Raw genomic sequence first — 22,335 nt, 5'->3', positions numbered from 1 at the left:
GAGTTTGAAGGTAGGCCTTGAAATACATCTACAGGTACACCTCCAATTGACCCAAATGATGCCAATTAGCCTATCAGAAGCTTCTAAAGCCATGACATTTTCTGGAATTTTCCAAATTGTTTAAAGGCACAGTGAACTTAGTGTATGTAAACTTCTGACCCACTGGAATTGTGATACAGTGAAATAATCTCTGTCAACAATTGTTGGGAAAATGACTTGTGTCATGCACAAAATAACCGACTTTCCAAAACTATAGTTTAACAAGAAATGTTTTGGAGTGATTGAAAAACGAGTTTTAATGACTCCAACCTAAGTGTATGTAAACTTCCGACTTCTACTGTATATACAAATCTGCAGGTTTCCTCAGTGCCGTTATCTGTGGGCCAGTGCAGAGGGTAGAGCCAGCCCATTGATTACCATTTACCACAAGAGGAACTGCATTTTAGATCTTTCAGTTTTCATACAGGACAGAAAAGGAGAAATATGAAGTGATAACTTAATGTCCCCTCATCTGAACCACTGTCCTTACCTCTTGACAGTCTGTTTGCCGGTGTGATGATGACGAGGAAGCCTGGTCACAGATTGTGCCCATGATAAATGATGGTTCAACCTCTTGCATAGGCTTTGTTTTGGCCAGTGTATTCTTAAAACGTTCTCTTTCAAGTCCCTGGTCCTATTGTGTCTGCTGTCTCTTCTATCTAATGTTGGCTTTTGCTTCACTTTTGTCCATACAAATGTGTAAAACAACATATGCTGCATAGCTTTAGCAGTGCTTGTGGGTTTGCGCTCATGATGTGTGCTTATGTTGGTTAAGTGTGCATGTCTGCTGAAATCCCATGCATCCTAGTGTGTGTGTGTCAGGACAGTTTCTCTGTGAATTAAGCTAACAGTACATGGTAGATATTTAAGAAAAATACTTCACACAAGCAGTAACTAGTGTTTTCCTGTCGTTTGTAACATGCAAGAAAACCAACTAGAATAATCTCTAATGTGTAAATCTTTAATGTGTTGTTGTACAGCATCTGGCCTTCATGAGTTTACCAAGGAAAGAAAACTATTCTGTATACAGCCTGTCCAATGTATCAATTTTTAAGTAAATAACCTTATTTTAGTACACAACTTTGGTCTGGTCTTGGGTTATTTACTTGTTTTTTGTTGATGAGGCTTAACCTAGTAAGGTGTCTAGCACGTCCGTCTGCTGGAGGAGAAACATACAGCATATTGATGTACTGTAATATAGAGTTCACCTCTTCACACAATCAATTCCTCTGTCCCTTCACTTGATTGATTTATGTTTACTGTAGTCTGTATGGAGCCAGTGTCTTGTAGAAAATGGTTTTTCTATACATGGGTCCTCATACATGTATAAGCAATGTTGCAGTCATAAAGCACTGAAGGCACACTATTATTGTAGCATGTGATATCTTAAAGAGCCCACCTTATATTCTGAGTCAGTGTTTTCTATAGAATAGGGTTTTATGGTCCAGAATGCTCATGCTCCCGTTTCCCTTATAACAGCCTACAATAACTTCAGGGAAGTTGTATTGCAACGCTTTTAAGTGGTATACTGTATGACAAAGGAAACATGTTTATACTCACTTAACCTTTTTATATACGCTCCTCCCAATATCAATGTAAGAGATTGAAACACGGGTGGCATAGCAGCTGTTAGTCTAGTGATTGATTTCGCTCAGTCCAACGTCTCTCCTCTGACTGCAGACCGGCCACAGCTCCCTCAGGTGGTGTGATGAAGGAGAAGCCCAGCGAAGATGTTGTCGTTAGGGTCATCAGTCACCAGAGTCCCTCCCAACAGTTCGAGGCGGAGCTCCTCTCCTTGCCGCAGCTGTAGGAGACACACACGGGTGACGGGGCCATACGATGCCATCTTGTCCTGATGCAGAGTGGCAGCCAGCTCCCCATTCTCTCTCCTCAGCCCAGATAGCGAGGGACCAGGTTCAAAGTTCAGTGTCAGCACGAAGAGGTAGACCCCTGCTAAAGGTGCTTGGAACATCCCAGTGTGAGTGGAGTACATCTGGCCGAGGTTTAGGGATGTGTCCTCCGACACCAGCAGGCTGTCACTTGGTCTGCTGCGCTGTATGCTTCTGGCCAGAAACATCAGGGGACTGTCCCTCAGCTTGGATAGAACTGAAAGAGAAGAGACAGGGAATTGTTAGCTGTTCTCTGCTATCTGTTCATATGAACCCTTGTCATAGACACTCACTATACTTATGCTTAGAAGCCTGAACTAAAAATTAAAGAAATCACCAGGGGGCAGTCTTGTGTTGTCTATTAGTGTTGCTGGTAATGTTGATACCCTCAGTCATGCTAAGCAGCTCCTTTTAACCCATTGCTAACACTTACTTGAGGGTCTTGCACTGTATAGATCTCCAAGGATCTTTCTTTGTTTAAAGTGCATTCTGGTCTTAGTGGAGGTTTAGAAAGAAATGTGGCCCAGCATGATAGAGGTACAGATAACTTCCAAAATAAAGGAAACACATTAACAAAGTGTCTTAATAGGGCATTGGGCCACCACGGCTGGGAACAGCTTCAATGCTCCTTGGCTTAGATTCTAAAAGTGTCTGGAACTCTATTGGAGGGATACGACACTACTTCCACGAGAAATTCCATCATTTGGTGTTTTGTTGATGGTGGTGGAAAACGCTGTTTCAGCCACCTCTGCAGAATCTCCCATAAGTGTTCCAATTGGGTTGGGATCTGGTGACTGACAAACACACACACACCCTATGCTCCTTTGAGACCCCTCTTTCGAAGTCTTTGCTAGAATCTCAATTGCATACTTCACACGTCCTCTCTCCTCTCCGCCTCCTCAAAACCCATTGGATGAGAGCGAGGTCCCTCCCCTCTGACCTTCTCTTCCAATGGGTTTTGAAAAGGAGGCAAGGAGAGGACGTGAGGATTATGCAGTAGAGAAAAGGCCACTGAGATTTAGCTACTGTAGCCAAAATAATGAGCAACTGGGCATTTTTAAACATGACCCTAAGTATGATGGGATGTTACTTACTTAACTCAGGAACCATACCTGTGTGGAAGCACCTGCTTTCAATATAATTTGTATCCCTCAAGTGTTTCCTTTATTTTGGCAGTTCCCTGTAGGTATGCGATTGTCTGTTTTAGTTTTTTTTATAGATTGATGCCTACCTGATGTATCCCTCCTGCTGCGAAGGTTAGCGCTCTCTCCAATATGATCTTTTATCCCCTCTTTCTTGTCCTTGCGCTTCCTCTGTCTCTTCCTTTCCTTCCTCTTCATCAGGGCCCACAGCTGGTCCAGGTCCAGGGTGCTCTCTGATTCGGCCAGCCCCTCTGAGTTACTGAAAACATTCTTAAAGAGCCGCAGATGATTCTCTAGACCCTTCCTCAGCCAGGCCACCTCCACCTGCATTTTGGCCTCCACACCACCAGAGGCGCTGTCTTTGGTGATGTTGCAGCTGGCAGGGCAAGGCCTGTACTCCAGCCTGTTGACCTTCTCCCCCAGCTCCTCCACTGCTTTCTCAAGGCTCAACAGGTCACTGTCCGAGTAGTCTTGCCGGTCCTCAGAGGCTGCTGAGTCCATGAGGTGGTCACTCCTCTGGTCTCCACTCCTTCTCTTCAGCCCGCGGGAGGCCAAGTCTACTAGCACGGAGGGCTCGTCTGAGGACGGGACTTCCTCTGCCCGGGCAGCCTCCAGCAAGGTGGTGAGGCTGAGGTTCTGGCCCCTGATCTGCTGCTGCATGTGCTGGAGCCTCTTCTGCAGCGCGGGGATGGAGTGAGCCTCCTGTTCGTGGAGGGGCCAGTCCATGAACCCCATCACCTCCTCCCCCAGGAGCATCTCTAGCACTTCAGTGTGGCGGATGGCGTCCTTCAACAAAGAGTAAAAGGAGCTGGAGAGGTGGCGCATCTCAGCCGCCAACCTTTTGTCGCTCTCCTGCAGGCTGAGCACGTCCCTGTGGCTGCCCAGGACTGAGGTCATCAGCTGAGTCAGGTTGTGTTGGAGAGTTCTGCTCTTTTCTTGCTCGAAGGCCAGGGAGGCCATGACGTCGTCCACAGAGGGACCCCAGTGCGCCGACTCAGCATCGGTACCTCCATCCAGGGCCAGCCGATTGTCGTTGGCCAGCTCGGTGACGTTGGTCAGGCCCTGCTCCAGGCGGGAGAAGGAGGCGGTGAATGCCTTGCAGTCACAGTCTCCGGCAGCGCTGACGTTCTGGTAGAATTGTGTGTACAGGTAGTCCATGTCAGTCTCCATCTCCTGCAGCTGCTCCGAGTGGATGGTCAGGTTGTTGGCCAGTTCATTGACGCGGTTCAGCACGGCTACTTTAGCCGCTTCCACCTCCAGGCCCGTCTCCATGAACTGGATCTGGCTGTTCCTCCCCGTCTGGGCAATGTTCTCCTCGAGGCCTCGGAAGCCCCTCTTCAGGTCCAGGACATTGTCATTGGCCATCTCTAGGTCTTCCACCAGGGCATTTACCCTCACTGTGTTGTTGACAACCTTGTTGTCCAGACGGGCGATAGCCTCCCACACTGCTGAGTCCTTTGGAGGCTGCTGGGCCTGACTGGGATCGACCTGGCTGGGTTCTCTCCTGGCCCCTGGGCTGGTCAGGTGCCTCTGGAGCACTTCACTCAGACGGTCCTGCTCCAGCTTCATGTCTGACAGGGTGGCATTCATGGACTGGAGATTAACCTACCCAGGAGCCATGAAAGACATGAAGAATGTTTTTCTCACTTAATGCCCATAATGTGCAAGTCTAAAAGTCTGTTACTAACACAGAAGTGAGGAACTAAATCTAAAAGTTTTTTATTATGAAATAGTTGCGTTACCATGCCATGAGATACATTAATGAGGATTTCGCTGACCTGTAACATCTTGTGGTTGCGTTTGATCTTGCCGTCAATGTCTGTCTTGAAGTTGGTGATGTTATAGTGCAGCATGGCATGCTGGGAGTGTAGCCTGTCTGCCATCTCAGCTCTCTGTCTCTCCAGTTCCCTCCTCACCTCCTTGGTGTCTTGGAAACCCTGCTCCAGCTTAGCCTCCAAGGCCTCGGGACCCTCTCCAGCCCCTGCTCCACGCTGGGCCTCCTCCTCTACCTCCCACTGAGAGTTCCGGAGCAGAGCCACATCCCGGGACAGACCCTCGACCTCCTGGGTTAGGTGCTCTAAGGTGCGGTTGAAGCCATCCAACATGGGCTGGAGCTGGGACATTAGCAGGGCCATCATGTGGAGCAGAGGGGGAGACTGGGAGTCTTGGTAGGGCAGTAGAGGGACAGCCTCCACCTCATCCCTGATTGGATCTGGGAGACAATCCAGGAAGTCAGAGCACAATATTTACTCGCATCAATCGGTTTAAAGCATCAGAACTAGACACATTTTCAGTTTTAGACATATCCACTTTGTAACTGTGCACAAGGCTGAGATGACACCTCAACAATTATACACACACACATATCAATGTGTATAGGAACAGAGCAAGGCTCCTTTTCAATACCTGTTAGAATGTATTCTCTTGTAAAGGCCATTCATATCAGTTGTGCCATTAGTTCTTTAGGAACAGTTATGAGAGCCTTTTGTCTCTCAAGAAATTTTCAACATGTGTTTGGTTTTATCCCCAAAAATTGTTTTCAAAGTCAAATGCCAAGTTGCCAAAAATAGGAATAATAACATTTTCAGACCTATATTTGGACATTTAATTTCCCTTATGTATTGGCCTTCCTGACTGAACCTCTTTGTTTACAAGAAAGCCCAATGATTTATTGTTGAATTGGTTTGTTTCATGGCAGTGTTTTTGCACCCCAGAGACGGCCCTAATGGACACAGTTCCTATTATAATGATACAGGCTCCAGGGATTTTCACATCTTCCTGGAAACTGTCTGTGTGAGTGTCTATGTCTGCCATTGAATTCCCCCACCCACATGTATTAATTACCAGACTGATTACTGCTGTGCAGCGAACATTGATGTAAGCTCGCGAGATCAGGCGACTTGCGAGGCTACACATGTATGCCCCCTGGGAGTAAGTCCCAGTTCTGACACTGTCACCCTGGTATCTGGACAGAGTCCAGACCCCCTAGCTGTTCTGCTTTAAAGTGTGATCTATGTGATCAGAGGGCCTTTCGTCATTTAGGGCTTGTTTTTCTAATAACATTGGAAAGATCCTCCATTAATTCAGGGAGAAAAACACTGTTCCCTCATGCTTTCCCACTAAGAGGTCAGATACAGTGAGGTCATACTGAGAGAGGAAATCAGGTCGCCCCCTACCATGAGAGTTTTACAAAGTTGGAAGAGGTTCTCTAAAAAAGAAATCCCACCGATCAAAAGAAGTAGGAAAGTAGTGTTTTCAAATAGATGTGCAGGCTGACCTCCTCCAGCTAGCCCCGTCACTCATTTCCCTGCTATGCTAAAGAGAAACTTTAACAATAACATGTAGGCCGATTGTCTTTAGTCTGAGTTGATGGAAGTCTGATCAGTAATTTATTCATCCAGACATTACGTCATGGCCTTAGCCTGTTGAGTCTTTCCCAAACAAGAAGAATATGTCACAGGAAGTGAGAATGTACCACGGCAGCAAAAACTATGGCACCCTTCACTGTGTGTGGCTGTAATATGAACCTCACGCTATATCACCATCCCACTGCGGATTACATCATCCACACACACAATGTAATGGGGGGTGGACATTTTTCCCAGAAAAAGAGAGGATTTCCTGAGAAGGAAGCTGTAATGAGTATAAAGGGGATAGGGTTGGGGGGGGGGGGGGGGGCGCTAAGCTAGAGGTGTCACTGCGGAGGGATGGAGTCGTGGAAATGCTCCCCATAGATGTACGTGTATTTTCCCTGGTCAAGCCTTCCCCCATTCAACTGTGGGTTTTTTACTGCACTAGTCTAAAGCCTGTCGATTCTCTCAGAGGATGTGAATGAGACAGGCAGTTGACCAGACAGTAGTGCATAAATAACAGCTGGAACTATTAACATGCCAGACAAATAGGACTATTTCACTGTCAGTTTTGTATTAACATTGTATTGACTTTTTTTGATTGACTATGAGATAGTGAGTGAGCAGGTGTGTCCAATATGTGTCTTTGCATGAGTGTCTCAGAGGTTAATACATGGGTTTAGGAGTGTTGATGATTACCCTGCCTCCTTTTCATGGCCCTGATTTTAGGGGTGTTGATGATTACCCTGCCTCCTTTTCATGGCCCTGATTTTAGGGGTGTTGATGATTACCCTGCCTCCTTTTCATGGCCCTGATTTTAGGGGTGATTACCCTGCCTCCTTTTCATGGCCCTGATTTTAGGGGTGATTACCCTGTCTCCTTTCCATGGCCCTGATTTACCTCCTAAAGCACAGTCACAAACCTGGCCTTGGTGGTCCTAACTATTTAACCAGGCATCCTAACTTTTTCCCACTGTGATTAACATGACGTTAGTACAGTACTGGTGATTCTAAGGTCACAACTTACCTCCATGGTTGAAATCCCGCTGGTGGTGGTTAGGGTTGTGGGGGGGGTCGTAGCCATGGTGAGGGATGTGCTCCTGGGCCTGTCGAGGGTATGAGGGGGACTCTCGGGACTCTGTGTGTTTGTTGTTGTTGTCAGCCTCTGAGGCATGGAGTTCGTACAGAGGATTCTCAGACACCTGGAAGTCATTCTGCTCCCTCTCAGCCTGGTGGGTGAGTCTAGACTGTGCACCTAGACCGACAGACAACAGACAGATCGATGGGATGTTAGGAGAGGCTTTCATTCAACACAGTGGCACAGAGTAGTAGCTGTGTCTCTCTCCCCTGACCATGAGAACCATAGCCTTGGGTTAGCTCTCTGTCCCCCACTTCTGACCCCACTTCAGCCAACCCTGTGTGTGTGCTTGATTAGTGTGTGTGTAACACAATAGCTATTCGACTCCAGTAGTGGTCAAGAATTATGAGACCTTTGCGGTTTAGGAAGCCCTCTCTGAGGGGCGTGGAGGGACTGAAAGTGGACCAGCCGATAACGGGGGACTTTACGTCTTTATTTTGGCCTAGAACTGGCCCAAAAGGGCAGAGGGTTATTTTTAGGTCCCTAGTTGTTTTTAGGTCACACCCCCTTTACAGCCTTGCTTGATGCCCTGAGAACGGTTCACACACCCTTTCCTCCCTCCCCTGGGAGATGAACTTCCCACGGCCTGCTATAGCTTTTACACAAATGCTCGTTCTCCTGGCGCACTAGCGTTTCCTCGGTTTGTTCAGTTTGTTTGAGGCAGAGAGGGCGGCACGGGGCGTTTGAGGGCCAGCTCACCCAGTCTACCCCCCCCAACATGTAAACAGACGGGTCAGATGAGTTGACCTACCTGTGTGGTGAGGCTCAGTGTCTCCGGAATGTGGTCGTCCTGCCACCGTAGGGTCTGCAGGGTCAGACACATGGCCGTCAGCCACTGAGGAATAGAGGGGGAGAGAGGGAAAGAGGAGCGCAGGGAGTGGATGTTACTTTTATTGGTTCCACCAGCTTTCGTAAACACATGACTTTCTCAGCCGGTGTCTCTCGCCGAGTTAAGGGCCATTTCACACATGGGAAATCTGTTCGAGATTTGTCGCTGAGCAAAATAACCGAAATCTTGCTCTTAGTAAAAAGAGTCAGAGCCAAACTCAAGTAATCCAGGAGAAAGTCTAGAGTAGGCCTGTGGAGACATATTGCACCATAAGGTTACTTCTTATGCCAAAATGCAATTACTAACACTCAACCGTGTTGATGCTCATTGACTTAGGGGCCGTGGCAGCCCTTCAGTCAGGGCAGGTGGGGCAGAGCCCCATATTTTTAGCAACCAAATAAATAAAAATTGGGGGGGCTTGCCTGTTTTGCATGTTATTTTGGCATTAATACATGTCACATATCCGTTTGAAAGCAATGTAAAAATATATTATCTCCTTCAGTTAATAAAGCTGCATACACACATGGTCTCTTTTTTGTTTTCTTGAGTAAGGCAGCTCCAAAATGTAGGTGTTTCAGCCTAGCTCAGTGCTTTCTGTGGTGGTGGTGGGGCAAGCCAGCAAAAAATAGGAGCATATCGCCGTGATTGGCTCAGTGTTCTGTCACTCATGGGGACACTACGTCATCGCCAAGGTTATGTCCTTATTAAGAGTAGACATCCAAAATTTCAGCCCTTTGGGTCCTGCCATAGAGTTATATTACAAGTGGCCTTCCAAGAAGGCTCCAGGTCATTGGTCACAGATAAAATTATGTCAAATCACATTACATGTACAGTAGCTTTGATTGGACTGATCATGTCAACATCTTACTTTCAAAGTCTTAGCTAGTAGTCATCATCATGAATCAAGTTGACAATCTACTGGCAAATCCTTTTTAATCCTTGTCATATGAAGAGAAATTATAGATAAAACATATCGGTGCTCATTGGCCATAAAGATTACACAACAGGTTGGAAATTACAAATTCAATAATGCGTCATTTGGAAGGAATCAGTGGCTAACTGCAAGCATTGCAAAGCAAACAGTAGCCTGCTATTCAATGGAGTAGCTGTGTTTATTTTTTTCCAGAGTTCCCACCATAAATCCAGAGAATGACAGACTTTGATGACAAAACCGCCACGGCACCTTCATGTTTAAGTGAGCACATCACAAGCCAAGGTGAGTCCAAAAATGTATTGTATGCTGCTGCATAAATTATGTAATATACAATGGAGATATGTATACTATAGCTAAGAAAGTAATACTAAGTGTATGTTGTGTAGTAAGCTGTTCGTTGCCCATGTGCCGCACCCTAATCATTTGGTGTATTTTCAACTCTTAATTTCGCCTAACGTTACTGTTCTGATTCGGTGGTGCTGCACATGTAGCCTATAACCTGTTTGAGAAATGTCATCTAATATTGAAAGAGGTTTCATTGTCTGCTTTTATGCCCCCTTTATTTATACCAACTGTTCTGACTTGGTGTACAGGGATAATACTGTAAGAGCAGCCCATGTTCTGCCTTCTGTCGCTGTACATTTCAAAAGTGCTGAACACATAGTTATATTGACTACGTCCGTCGTAGCTCGCTCATTAATGTCTTAATCGAAATTACAGAATGCCTCTTATCCGCTCATCTTTCCCTTATGCCATAGTTTGTACATCTCAATTGTCAGTAGAAACCACATTTGTTTAAGCAAGTCAGCCATATCAGCTATGTTTTTTAAAAGGCAGTAAACGAGGCTCAATTAACTGTTTCTCTGCCAGACAAGGCTCCTCTGATAACCAGGTGTAGCGGTGGTAAGGATTCACTCCATGGTGCTGAAAGAAAGCTCTGCTGTTGGGACAGCTTTATATAGGACCTAACAATTTGTGGGCACCACTTGTTGCCGTTATAGTGCAATTAATGTATTGTTTAGTGTTGTGTAGTGCCTTTTCTGGCATACATCTAAACATTATTTTTTTGGTTTGCCCCACCAAGATTTACATGCTAAAATCGCCACTACTAGGGGACCTAAAGTATACAGCATGTGTGTATCTCTGTTTCAGTACCTGTTTCCTCACAGTTCTCCCCTCCGTGTCCTGGGCAGCACCTCCACAACAGGGCTGTGAAGATCTTTTGCTTCTCTCTGTACACTGGCCGGGTAGAGAGCTTGTACCTAAACACAGAAAACAAGGTTACAACCACACGCACACATTGGATTTCGCCTGAAATTGAACTGATGGATCGTGTTGGAGATATTTGTGTTATTATTGTTATTATATGAAAATGCTGCATTGAGCAATGTGTGGGGAATTTGAGTGTGCATTGTCAATCTGTAATGTAATGCAGTGTGCTGTTAACATGTGGTTGAAGTTGACGTTTGAATGCACAGTGGGCTGAACTCACATGACAAGCTGGCAGTCAGGTGTGCCATTGGGACAGGGGCTCTGGGACTTAATGGTGTATTTTTCTGTGCCACAGGATTCAACAATGGATTCAATGCGGCGGTGCACGAATGCACACCAGTTTCTGGAAGAGGACACAAGCACACAGCGTCATTCCATCGATAGTGTGCAATATCTATGTGTAATGAAACAGGAAGCTGGGAGATAGTTGAGATAATCAGGTTGCCAGGGGTGAAGGTCCATCTTCCTCCTGGGCTTACAGCTCTCTCCGTCTTAACTGCTACTACTGTCTCACAGTTTGCTTGTTTGCAATTCTGTGGTTATCCTTCCTGTTTCTACAGGTCAGGGCTACAAACATAACATCCGCTCCAGAGAAGCACTGACCACTGGACTTTCCCATAACTTAACAGTTATAATGCATAGTGTTCATTTTCATTTATCTTGATTTATTGTTAACAGGGCCAAAAATAAAAATCCATGTGGCAGCATCTGCCTTTTCACTCAACCTTATTTGGGTGCTGTTAGACTCTTGAAGCACGTGTTGTTTGGGTGGCCTACATTTCAAAAGACGTTTCCCAAATATTTTTCAGTTTTACAGTTTTTGAGTTCTCTTATCGCTCCTAGTGCAGTCTCCCTCCTGACCCCTCCTGACCCCTATCTACCCCCCATTACTAATGGGCCTTTTACAGCCAGCTTCAGAGCCTTGGCATGGTGACTCACCCGCCTGGTTCCTCCCAAGGGTAGCGCTGAAAAAAGGATTCCCTGCTTACAACTCTGCCTTCTCAACACGTACATAGCGTCTAATGACCGGCCAAAGACATCTATGGGCTGGATTTCTTTTCAGGACCTTCACACCGCTGTCTGCATATCTAATCAGGGAAATGGTACTCCCTTTCATTTTCCAGCAGAATTGTTTGATTTCAATTAATTCCACAATTATTTATCTATCTCAGATAGTTTCTGGAGACTTATGCCGTCGTATTCCATTTGACCCCCATGACCTTCATTTGCTACAGTGGCTCTCCCCTTCTGACCCTGCCTAACCAGCACTGCACTGAGCTGTGCTAACCTGTTCCAGACCGACTGTCCAAACATCCCATTAGAGAAGATGAAGGATAGCCAGGGGTCAGTCTACATCACAGCAGGGGTCATCTCTCCACCGGCCCCTGACCCAGGTGAAACAGGTGTGGAGGGGGGATCGATTTCACCGCTTCTGGGTGGCCCTGTCTGAGACAAACCCCACTCCCCCTTGTCCCTCGCAATCAGGACACGACCAGACGTGAGGTCATCAACGAGGGAAAGAGTTGACTATAAACACCAGGCGAGCAGGCGCCCTGGGGCCCCTCGAACTGACGCGTGTGGTGGGGGAGCAGTTAGAGTGTGACACGTCAGATCTGGTGTTTAGTGTTTTTTCTGGCTCACCTTGCTGAATCTGTGACTCAGAGACCCCACGTGGATGGAAAGGCGAGGCGAAGTGAAGTGGCTGTTATGTTTTGCCAAACCACTCCCTTCCACTGTGGTCTGTAGCATTGTACGGCGGGGACGCCGGTCAAGGGTTAATTAACTATGCGTGTGTGTGTTTGACTGCGAGGTTTTCCTGAGTAGGACAAGCTCTATCTGACCCAGCTCAACCATTCAAGGTTAAGAATCACTTTTAGATGTAGCTATGTATGCATGTGCATTTCTCAGCCTTATCCCCCCTCTCTGTTCCTCAGTCATGGTACCAGGACCTTGTATTGGAAGATCCTCAACATGAGTGTGTCATTGGCTCTGTAATCTACCACCTCTGTGTCCAGGCCACACCAAACAAAGACCTTTGAAGTCTTCAGGGGTGCAGCTGCAGAGGAGTGGAGAGGATTAAACCAAAATACTCCCTCTGTTTCCAAGACAACAGGTGGTTAACAAGCAAGTGACCGCATCGTTGTGGCCCTGATATTGGAGTGTGGCCAAAGTCCTTCATGTATTGCACAGACACACGTACCGCCACGGCTCGTTTGAGAATTATTCTAGACTGCAGAGCCCGAGAATGTGTAGACCGGAGACATTTGACCTCTATTGATGAGGAGAACAAGAGGGTTCACCTTTTCCTCACTCTGATCCAAGCCTGTCTTTCTCTTGGCCAGGTTAGCTATAAATGCGTGGGCTCTGTAGGAGGGGAACTCATGCTGAATAAAGAGTTAGTGGGAGGGGTGTCACAACATAACCCAGCACTAATCGCATATTTCATAAACTGAGAGAACACGGTCTCTTGATCCCCCTCTAACAGTCTCCGGCTCTACCACAGTGTTCACCTCTACACAGACTAAACAGTGCCACAACAAACAAGCTCGTCTAATAAATGTTCAGTACATGAGGATCGCCGTAAGACAGCAAATACAAGGAGATTGTTTCCCTTCCGATGCCAAACAGATCAAATATTGAGCAATATCCTTGTTCAACAGGAATAAATGTAAACTCAGAGTGTGGAATGTTTGGTGAAATGACTGGAGGGTCACTGATACTTTGACTATTTACCCCCGTACAGTTTGTTTTGGCCTCTAGTGTGTCACAAACGGTGTTCTGCACTTTTGATAATTCACAATAGAACAATATTATGCCATTTTTACAATAAGGGAACATTGGTCTGGTGGCCGCTGCTCATTCTGCCATCCCAAGTGAAATGTGCACTCACTTTCTGGCAGAGAAAAAAGTGGATACTGGATTCTTACCAGCCCCCAGCAGTGGCAATGTGGTTCATAAAATTCTAGGAATTAGGTTTCTCATACACTGCTTGCTGAACAGTTGAACATTTTCATTGGAAATTCACATTTCTCAATGTGAATTCCAATTTGTCAATGTCCTCTTGACCTCTACGATACTTGCCCCTTCCACGCTCAACCCCACCGGCATGCAACTCGCTTGGCAGGTCTGCGTCAGATCTGCCCCATGTCACTTCCTCCTGGTCTGCTGTGACATCATGGAGGGCCTTCCCTGGGAGAGCACAATAGCTGTGTAATTACCTCCTGTAGGCCTACAGCTCCCATCTCTGGCTTCGACCAGGAAGGAAGTCTCTGACGCTCTCATACATCGCAACCTACTCCATCCTGGGACACTCCGCCACGCAGCATATCAACATACACAGACAACATACACACAACATACACACACTGGGGAAGATGTGAGAATCCCGAATCCTTTTCCCCAGTCACTTTCCACTGCAAATGCATTTGGCAAACCCTCACACAGCTTTGGTGGGGAGTTTCTCTATCATGGTGATATGATACTAGAGCTGTGTTCACACTGCGACACCGGCCTCTCCCACAGTCTAATCATTGAGGTCAGTGGGGTTGATTAGGCCTCTGACTGGGAGGAGAGCCGAGGTTGCCAAACAAGGTTAGTCAAGTTAGCTAAGAGGCTCTGTAGTCTTGTTCAAGGTTGAAGAGTCATGTCATGACGCTAAATCAGATTTTTTTTTTAATAGTACTAACAACACCAGATACTCCTTTTGCAAGATAAGGGAAGAACTAATATTAACAGAAGAGCTTTGTTTTTGGTTTCAAAGCCCAGATTCCTCTTTGCTTGTTGCTTATACAGTACAGCTGGCCTGGATAACACTGTCCCCTTTATGCTGCGCTGTGGCCGTTTTTTTTGTTGTTTTTTTTTAGTTCAAGAAAAGCCACATTGTGTCGGAGAGTGTTCAAAGTGTGGACCCTGACTGCTGCAGATGTTGATTCAGAAACAAAAGAGAAAATAACCAGATGATTATGGAGGCCCTGTTAGCCATTGAGTCGACATGGACTCTGAAACCCGACTGTAGACAAAAGGCCTTTGTGCCAATGCCACTGGAAGAGCGGCAAGGCCAAGAACACTGAGAATCAAAGCTGATTCCCTTAGGCCATATTTTATAACAGTGAGTCAGAGAGTGAGTGTAAAGTGAGCGAATAGCAGCAACAAGCAGAATTTGCCACACATCCATTCCAGACACAAAGCCATTCGTGCTGCGTTGGTGGTGGGTTGGAATGCTCTTTCCCGAGTGGTCCGGGACGGGCGGCTGAGAGATAGGAAGGGAGCGGATGGGACGGAGTTTCCGCTTTGGAACCTGGAGCTGGGAGATGTAATCAGCGGAGCCCAAGGCAGAGCCTCCCGCGAGGGGGGTAAGTACAGCCTCAGAACACTTCTACGGACCCCAGCCGGAGGGCCAGGCTTTAGACTTGAACATGTCTTGATTTCATTATTTTAGCTTTTCTTCCTATTATGTTGATTGTAATGATAGTGCGTAATGAAAGACATTTGTGAAGTATGATTGTCGTAAAAGGACAGTTAATTATGCAATGCCATTAGCGATGATACTACAGATGGTACATCCATCACACACTAGAGTGCTCTGTGTTGCATTTAAATATCTGGGCAGAATGAATTAAAACAGCTTAAGCAGTTAACTACTCCTCCGTCATACTTGCCTTGTTCATGGGTTCTTGTATTGAGTTGTTTAGCCTGTTGTCTGGGCCTGCTCCACTTTGCATCCACATAGTTCTGTTTGCTAGCTGCAATGTAGTAGTCCACAGGTCTACAGTACATTCCCTCCCTGTCTGTGGCCTTTCAGAGCTCCCGATGGCCCAAAGCCTCAGGTCAGCCGTGAGCCGTCCATCCCGACGCCCCTCGCATGTCCACATTTATCGCCCACCCCCTGGTTCTTACAAATGCATTGTGTGCAGAAGGAAACCTCCTCAGACCCAGCAGTGAAGCACAATGTTTGCACCACCGGAGGGAATTATCCTAGCACCGTAGCACACACACATCCGTATCACCTAGACCCTGAGCACTCTCTCAGGCAGTATACACACCAAAACAACCGGATCTGTTACACCCTGGGGATGAACACATGCCAATAACACTGTACTGAAAACCATTCAGCACTAAAATAAACTGAGATATCTGTTTGTCAGTGTTATTCATGTGCTAAAGGTACTCAGACACTGTTGGAGGACAAATATAAGTTTGTAACAACAAACAATTGACATTTTAAAAAGAAGAAGAAGAAGAAACACTTTTTCCTTTGCATAGTCAGTGCTCACTCTGACAAATTTCAGTTTGCAGAATGTTTAATTTATTTTTATTCTTAACAACCAATGTGTTTTCCCTTTACAGATTCCAAGGCCGAAGTGCATAGATTTTTAAACAATGAAGAGGAAGGACTCGCCTGAATACCTTCACATATTCAATCTAACCATGAACCTGGGTTGAATTCCGAGGTAGCAGAAGACAGTATACTTTTTCCATTGCAGAGTAAGAGCTCTTCACACCCTGACTGAATATACCTCTCTTCACAAGTTGAACCTCCCATTGACCCCCAGCCTCCTCTGCCACAAGAGCCTCCAATGAATATTGTCCATCAGAGATATCACAGGTCACAACCGCACACTCCCCGGCCCAAACCTGCACTCCATTACAGTAATTGGGGTGACACACAAGAAAAAGGTATTCTTTGAACAACATCGAAAAGTAAACGTTTAAGTGGCTGCTCTTAAGGAGGGCTAATCGCTGGCTGTTTGGGCTAGCTCCTCAGGGAGCACATTATCGGAGGATCAGACAATTTGGGGTGTAATGTATGTATCTGGGTTAGAATAATGACGGTGTCCAGTAACTGTCTGGAGCAAAGATCACGCTCTGCCAGCAGCTTGGGCTTCGAGCACAAAGTACAGGAAACCTATGGCTGTCTTATGGCTTTCTCTGCAATTAAGATGAATAACTATTGAGTAGGCTTGGGTAAGGAAAACAATGAGCCTAGTTATGACACACCCGGCCAGTGAAACCGTAGCAGTTTGTTTACGGACTCCTTCTGCTGAGGGCACATGTAAATGTTTGCTAAACCACTTTGCCTTTGTTTAGTTTCCCCCATGAGCACAAGCTTCGTGCCGATTGCAGAGAGGAAGATTGAAGAGATACCAAATGTTTCCACATAGGAGAGGTCGCAAAGAGTTGAATGTGCTGAGAGGGAGAAAGCCTGCAGGAAGACACCCCCTTTTGAAACCCAGCCCTCATAAAAGACATATTTCTAGGCATTTGTGTGCTACCCCAGGTTCTCAACCAGGGTAGTTGCTGCTATTACATACATGCTGGTAAACCAAACATGTAATGTTCTGTTTGATGTGCATGCTGAGAAAGTGCATGTGTGTGTTTGTAGATCCACAGGTGGTGTATTTTTCTACTCCTATAGATACTTGTCTGCACTGGCTTCCTATCAGCTGAGAAGTGGCTAGCTACTGTGAACAAACACTTACCCGGTGCGGGCTGGGTAGCTCCCTCCCTCTCCTGGTGGTGGTGCAGTCTCCTTGGGCAGCAGACCCAGGGGGTGTTGTCCAGAACCAGCCTGATGGGGTTGCCCATGTGGTCCGTGCCTTACGGGGTGGTGGGCAGAGCCAGGGATGTCAGGTCTGTGGCCATGGGGTCCATTCCTCAGGTGGGGGATGTCAAACTTCCCAGGTCCAGGGTGGACACCCACCCCCTGGGTATCCCAGCCTCCTCTCTCCACAGGCAAGCCTTGGTCCTCTTCCTCCACCTCAGGGTCTCTAGCCCTAACCTCACAGTGAGCCGTCACCATCAGCCCCAGCACCAGCAGCATCAGTTCCCCCACGGCTGTCATGTCTGCTTCCTTGTCTGGTCCTGATCTATCCAAATAGCTAGCTGCCAAAAGCATCTGAGGCCTCTCCGGGACTGCTATTTGTTTTAAAAGAGTTGGTTTTGGATATACCCCGCCCCATCTCCAAAAATCCTCCCCAGTCTGAGTCCCCTCCCCCTGTTCCCCTGACTCACATATACTCGCAGAACACATGCACTCACACCACCTCCCCTCCTTCTGAAGTTTTCAAAGCCCTCCAACAATCCTCGGAAATGAGCCTCCCACCCACCAGCCAGTTCCCTATGGAAAGGTCGCAGGCCCTGGAACAATGAGCGTGGCTGTGTCTCTCTCCCCTCTCTCAGGCCCACAGGCTGGAGGTGCTATTAGGATCCCCCCCACCACCACACACACAAGCACAAACGCAGCACACACGCACCAGCCGGGCCGGTGAGGAAGCAGCCCATTTCTCTTGGCAAGTTGGCAGGTCACTGGAATTCTAATGTTCTTATCACCTCGCCTCTGTCTCTCTTCCTCCGATTGGCATAGTGCAGGAAAAGGATGTTAGGGGAGAGAGCGAGGGATTGGACGTGTTTTTAAAGGAGTGTAAAGGGGTGTTACCCAGAGGATATAGTGAATCAGTCAAATGTATCTGCATGGGAGAGACTTCAGACCCCTCTGGTTATCTCTGTCTCTTTGCATCAGGATCACAAACTGGCCCATATGAGTAATCACCTATTAAATATTTAGTGGGATTCCCCATTTCACTGGCAGCAGTGTGAGAAAGAGGAGATGAATGACGTTATGACGATACGTTGTTTAGCTTAAGGATGAGTCAGTGTTTGAGTTGAAATTGTATCGCCATGGCGACAGATGTTCCAATAGTTGAGTGGTTATAGTGAAAGTCACCTACCATGGTAACACTTCTGTATAAGTCTCAGTGACAGTGTTATTGTCACATTAACTTTAGGAGTTGACTTGGAATGTGTGCTGTTACTGTGCTTATCTTCCCCAGTGCTTGGGACAGACTTGTTCGCTATAGTATCATTTACTGTGCTCCTAAACATGGATGGCCTTGTAACTCTTTAGTAGCAGCAGGACCTGGGGACATCTGAAGTGCCTCCCTTATATACAAGGAGAGACAGACCGTTGAAGCCCATTAAAATAGACAGACTACCATGATCATATACAGTAGAGTCACAGGCTGGGACATTGTAGGGTCTGCTGCCCTAGATTCTGACCGTTGAAAGGAAAACAAAAGAAAGGAAATGTTTTTCTTCTTCTCCATCAGAACTTAATCCTCTGAGTTGTGCTTTACTTGTTTGCTTCCAGATGTAGCTCTAGCAGTGGGGTCGCTCCCTGCGGGTGGTCTGTGTGATCGTGGACTTGATTTTGTGTTCTTGGCTGCAGCCGGAGCAGCGAGGGACCCCAGGGTAAATTATGAGCATAGAGATAAATGAGTGTTCACTGGATCATCAGCAGGTGGTGCTAGTTTTACACCTAGAAATCTGATGGGCCTTGTTTTGCCAGCTTCTATGGGCGGAGAGGTAACCTCAGCCGTTATGGCTAGCTGGGGCTGGGGATCAACATCCCACCAGGAGAGTGGTCCTCCTGGTCATTACTGATCTGTTATTTTATTAGAACTGCGTAACTGTATATGCAGCATTGTAGTTTATATACAGTGGTAGAAAAAGTACTCGTCATACTTGAGAAAAAGTAAAGATACCTTAGTAGAAAATTACTCAAGTAAAAGTGAGTCACCCAGTAAAATACTACTTGAGTAAAAGTCTAAAAGTTTTTGGTTTTAAATATATTTCAGTATCAAAAGTAAATGGAATTACTAATGTACTTAAGTATCAAAAGTAAAAGTATATACCATTTCAAATTCCTTATATTAAGCAAACCAGATGGCACAATTTTTTTTAAATGACGGATAGCCAGGGGCACACTCCAACACTCAGACATAATTTACAAAGAAAGCATTTGTGTTTAGTGAATCCGCCAGATAAGGTAGTAGGGATGACCAGGGATGTTCTCTTGATTAGTGTGTGAATTGGACCATTTTCCTGTCAAAATGTAACGAGTACTTTTAGGTGTCAGGGAAAATGTAAGGAGTAAAAAGTACATTATTTTCTTTAGGAATGTAGTGAAGTAAAAGTTGGCAAAAATATAAATAGTAAAGTACAGATACCAAAAAAAATGACTTAAGTAGTACTTTAATGTATTTTTAATTAAGTGCTTTATACCACTGTTTATATATACACTACCGTTCAAAAGTTTTGGGTCACTTAGAAATGCCCTTGTTTTTGAAAGAAAAGCACATTTTTTGTCCATTTTAAAATGATATCAAATTTATCGGAAATACAGTGTAGACATTGTTAATGTTGTAAATGACTATTGTAGCTGGAAATGGCTGATTTTTTAAAATGGAATATCTACATAGGCATACAGAGGCCCATTATCAGCAACCATCACTCCTGTGTTTCAATGGCACGTTGTGTTAGCTAATCCAAGTTTATCATTTTAAAAGGCTAATTGATCATTAGAAAACCCTTTTGAAATTATGTTAGCACAGCTGAAAACTGTTGTAATGATTAAAGAAGCAATAAAACTGGCCGCCTTTAGACTAGTTGAGTATCTGGAGCATCAGCATTTGTGAGTTCGATTACAGGCTCAAAATGGCCAGAAACAAAGAACTTTCTTCTGAAACTCGTCAGTCTATTCTTGTTCTGAGAAATGAAGGCTATTCCATGTGAGAAATTGCCAAGAAACTGAAGATCTCATACAACGCTGTGTACTTCTCCCTTCACAGAACAAAGCAAACTGTCTCTAACCAGAATAGAAAGAGGAGTGGGAGGCCCCGGTACACAACTGAGCAAGAGGACAAGTACATTAGTGTCTAGTTTGAGAAACAGATTCCTCACAAGTCCTCAACTGGCAGCCTCATTAAATAGTACCCGCAAAAACCAGTATCAACATCAACAGTGAAGAGGCGACTCCGGGATGCTGGCCTTCTAGGCAGAGTTGCACAGAAAAAGCCATATCTCATACTGGTCATTAAAAAGAAAACATTAAGATGGACAAAAGAACACAGACACTGGACAGAGGAAGATTGGAAAAAAGTGTTAGATTCGTCTGTCCATACGTTTGAGGTGTTCGGATCACAAAGAAGAACATTCGTGAGATGCAGAAAAAAGGAAAAAATGCTGGAGGAGTGCTTGACGCCATCTGTCAAGCATGGTGGAGGCAATGTGATGGTCTGGGGGTGCTTTGGTGGTGGTAAAGTGGGAGATTTGTACAGGGTAAAATGGATCTTGAAGAAGAAAGGCTATCACTCCATTTTGCAAAAAGAAATCTCTTCAAACTTCACTATGGCCAAGACCAAAGAGCTGTCAAAGGACACCAGAAACAAAATTGTAGACCTGCACCAGACTGGGAAGACTGAATCTGCAATAGGTAAGCAGCTTGGTTTGAAGAAATCAACTGTGGGAGCAATTATTAGGAAATGGAAGACATACAAGACCACTGATAATCTCCCTCGATCTGGGGCTCCACGCAAGATCTCACCCCGTGGGGTCAAAATGATCACAAGAACGGTGAGCAAAAATCCCAGAACCACACGGGGGGACCTAGTGAATGACCTGCAGAGAGCTGGGACCAAAGTAACAAAGCCTACCATCAGTAACACACTACGCCGCCAGGGACTCAAATCCTGCAGTGCCAGACGTGTCCCCCTGCTTAAGCCAGTACATGTCCAGGCCCGTCTGAAGTTTGCTAGAGAGCATTTGGATGATCCAGAAGAAGATTGGGAGAATGTCATATGGTCAGATGAAACCAAAATATAACTTTTTGGTAAAAACTCAACTCGTCGTGTTTGGAGGACAAAGAATGCTGAGTTGCATCCAAAGAACACCATACCTACTGTGAAGCATGGGGGTGGAAACATCATGCTTTGGGGCTGTTTTTCTGCAAAGGGACCAGGACGACTGATCCGTGTAAAGGAAAGAATGAATGGGGCCATGTATCGTGAGATTTTGAGTGAAAACCTCCTTCCATCAGCAAGGGCATTGAAGATGAAACGTGGCTGGGTCTTTCAGCATGACAATGATCCCAAACACACCGCCCGGGCAATGAAGGAGTGGCTTCGTAAGAAGCATTTCAAGGTCCTGGAGTGGCCTAGCCAGTCTCCAGATCTCAACCCCATAGAAAATCTTTGGAGGGAGTTGAAAGTCTGTGTTGCCCAGCAACAGCCCCAAAACATCACTGCTCTAGAGGAGATCTGCATGGAGGAATGGGCCAAAATACCAGGAACAGTGTGTGAAAACCTTGTGAAGACTTACAGAAAACGTTTGACCTCTGTCATTGCCAACAAAGGGTATATAACAAAGTATTGAGAAACTTTTGTTATTGACCAAATACTTATTTTCCACCATAATTTACAAATAAATTCATAAAAAATCCTACAATGTGATTTTCTGGATTTTTTGTTCTCATTTTGTCTGTCATAGTTGAAGTGTACCTATGATGAAAATTACAGGCCTCTCTCATCTTTTTAAGTGGGAGAACTTGCACAATTGGTGGCTAACTAAATACTTTTTTGCCCCACTGTATATGTATACGTATATATACACATACATATACGGGACCCAACTGCTTTCAAAACTCAAGTGGAATGCATACAACAGAAGTTCCCCATACTGTGCAAATGATGTATTGGCTTTAGGAGGGAGGGTGTATAGCTAATTGATTTACCCAGCAGGCCCAATGTATGAGTTTCCTCTTAAATCACAGAAATTGATGTCGCTTGGAGAAAAAACTGTGACTGAAGTTTAAAGTTGACATGGGAATAGAGCCTTTCCGGCCCGATGATGAATGTCCTAAATGTCGAAAGGTCAAGGAGAGCACAGGGCCATAGTTGAAGGGACAGGG

At 45.7% G+C, this 22,335-nt stretch overlaps 1 protein-coding gene across 2 annotated transcripts; it reads right to left on the bottom strand.

The window, feature by feature from the left end:
- Positions 1 to 984: 984 nt before the first annotated feature.
- On the bottom strand, positions 985 to 17,471 carry LOC120017600 (multimerin-2-like). 2 transcript variants are annotated; one of them, XM_038960459.1, is made up of 8 exons: positions 17,072 to 17,471; positions 10,813 to 10,935; positions 10,476 to 10,582; positions 8,309 to 8,392; positions 7,447 to 7,674; positions 4,849 to 5,282; positions 3,160 to 4,675; positions 985 to 2,145 (listed from the first exon to the last, which is right to left on the bottom strand). In XM_038960459.1, the coding sequence occupies exons 1-8, from the start codon at positions 17,431 to 17,433 to the stop codon at positions 1,736 to 1,738; spliced, it is 3,264 nt and encodes a 1,087-aa protein (XP_038816387.1). In that variant the 5' UTR covers positions 17,434 to 17,471; the 3' UTR covers positions 985 to 1,735. The 2 variants fall into 2 exon arrangements, with proteins under 2 accessions (XP_038816387.1, XP_038816388.1); XM_038960460.1 differs by lacking the exon at positions 8,309 to 8,392.
- Between the last annotated feature and the right edge of the window lie 4,864 nt (positions 17,472 to 22,335).

This window comes from Salvelinus namaycush, chromosome 22 (genome assembly GCF_016432855.1).
Source record: "Salvelinus namaycush isolate Seneca chromosome 22, SaNama_1.0, whole genome shotgun sequence".
Lineage (NCBI taxonomy): Eukaryota > Metazoa > Chordata > Actinopteri > Salmoniformes > Salmonidae > Salvelinus > Salvelinus namaycush.
The sequence above is the reverse complement of the archived record's forward strand: the minus strand, read 5'-3'. Positions and strand labels throughout refer to the sequence as shown.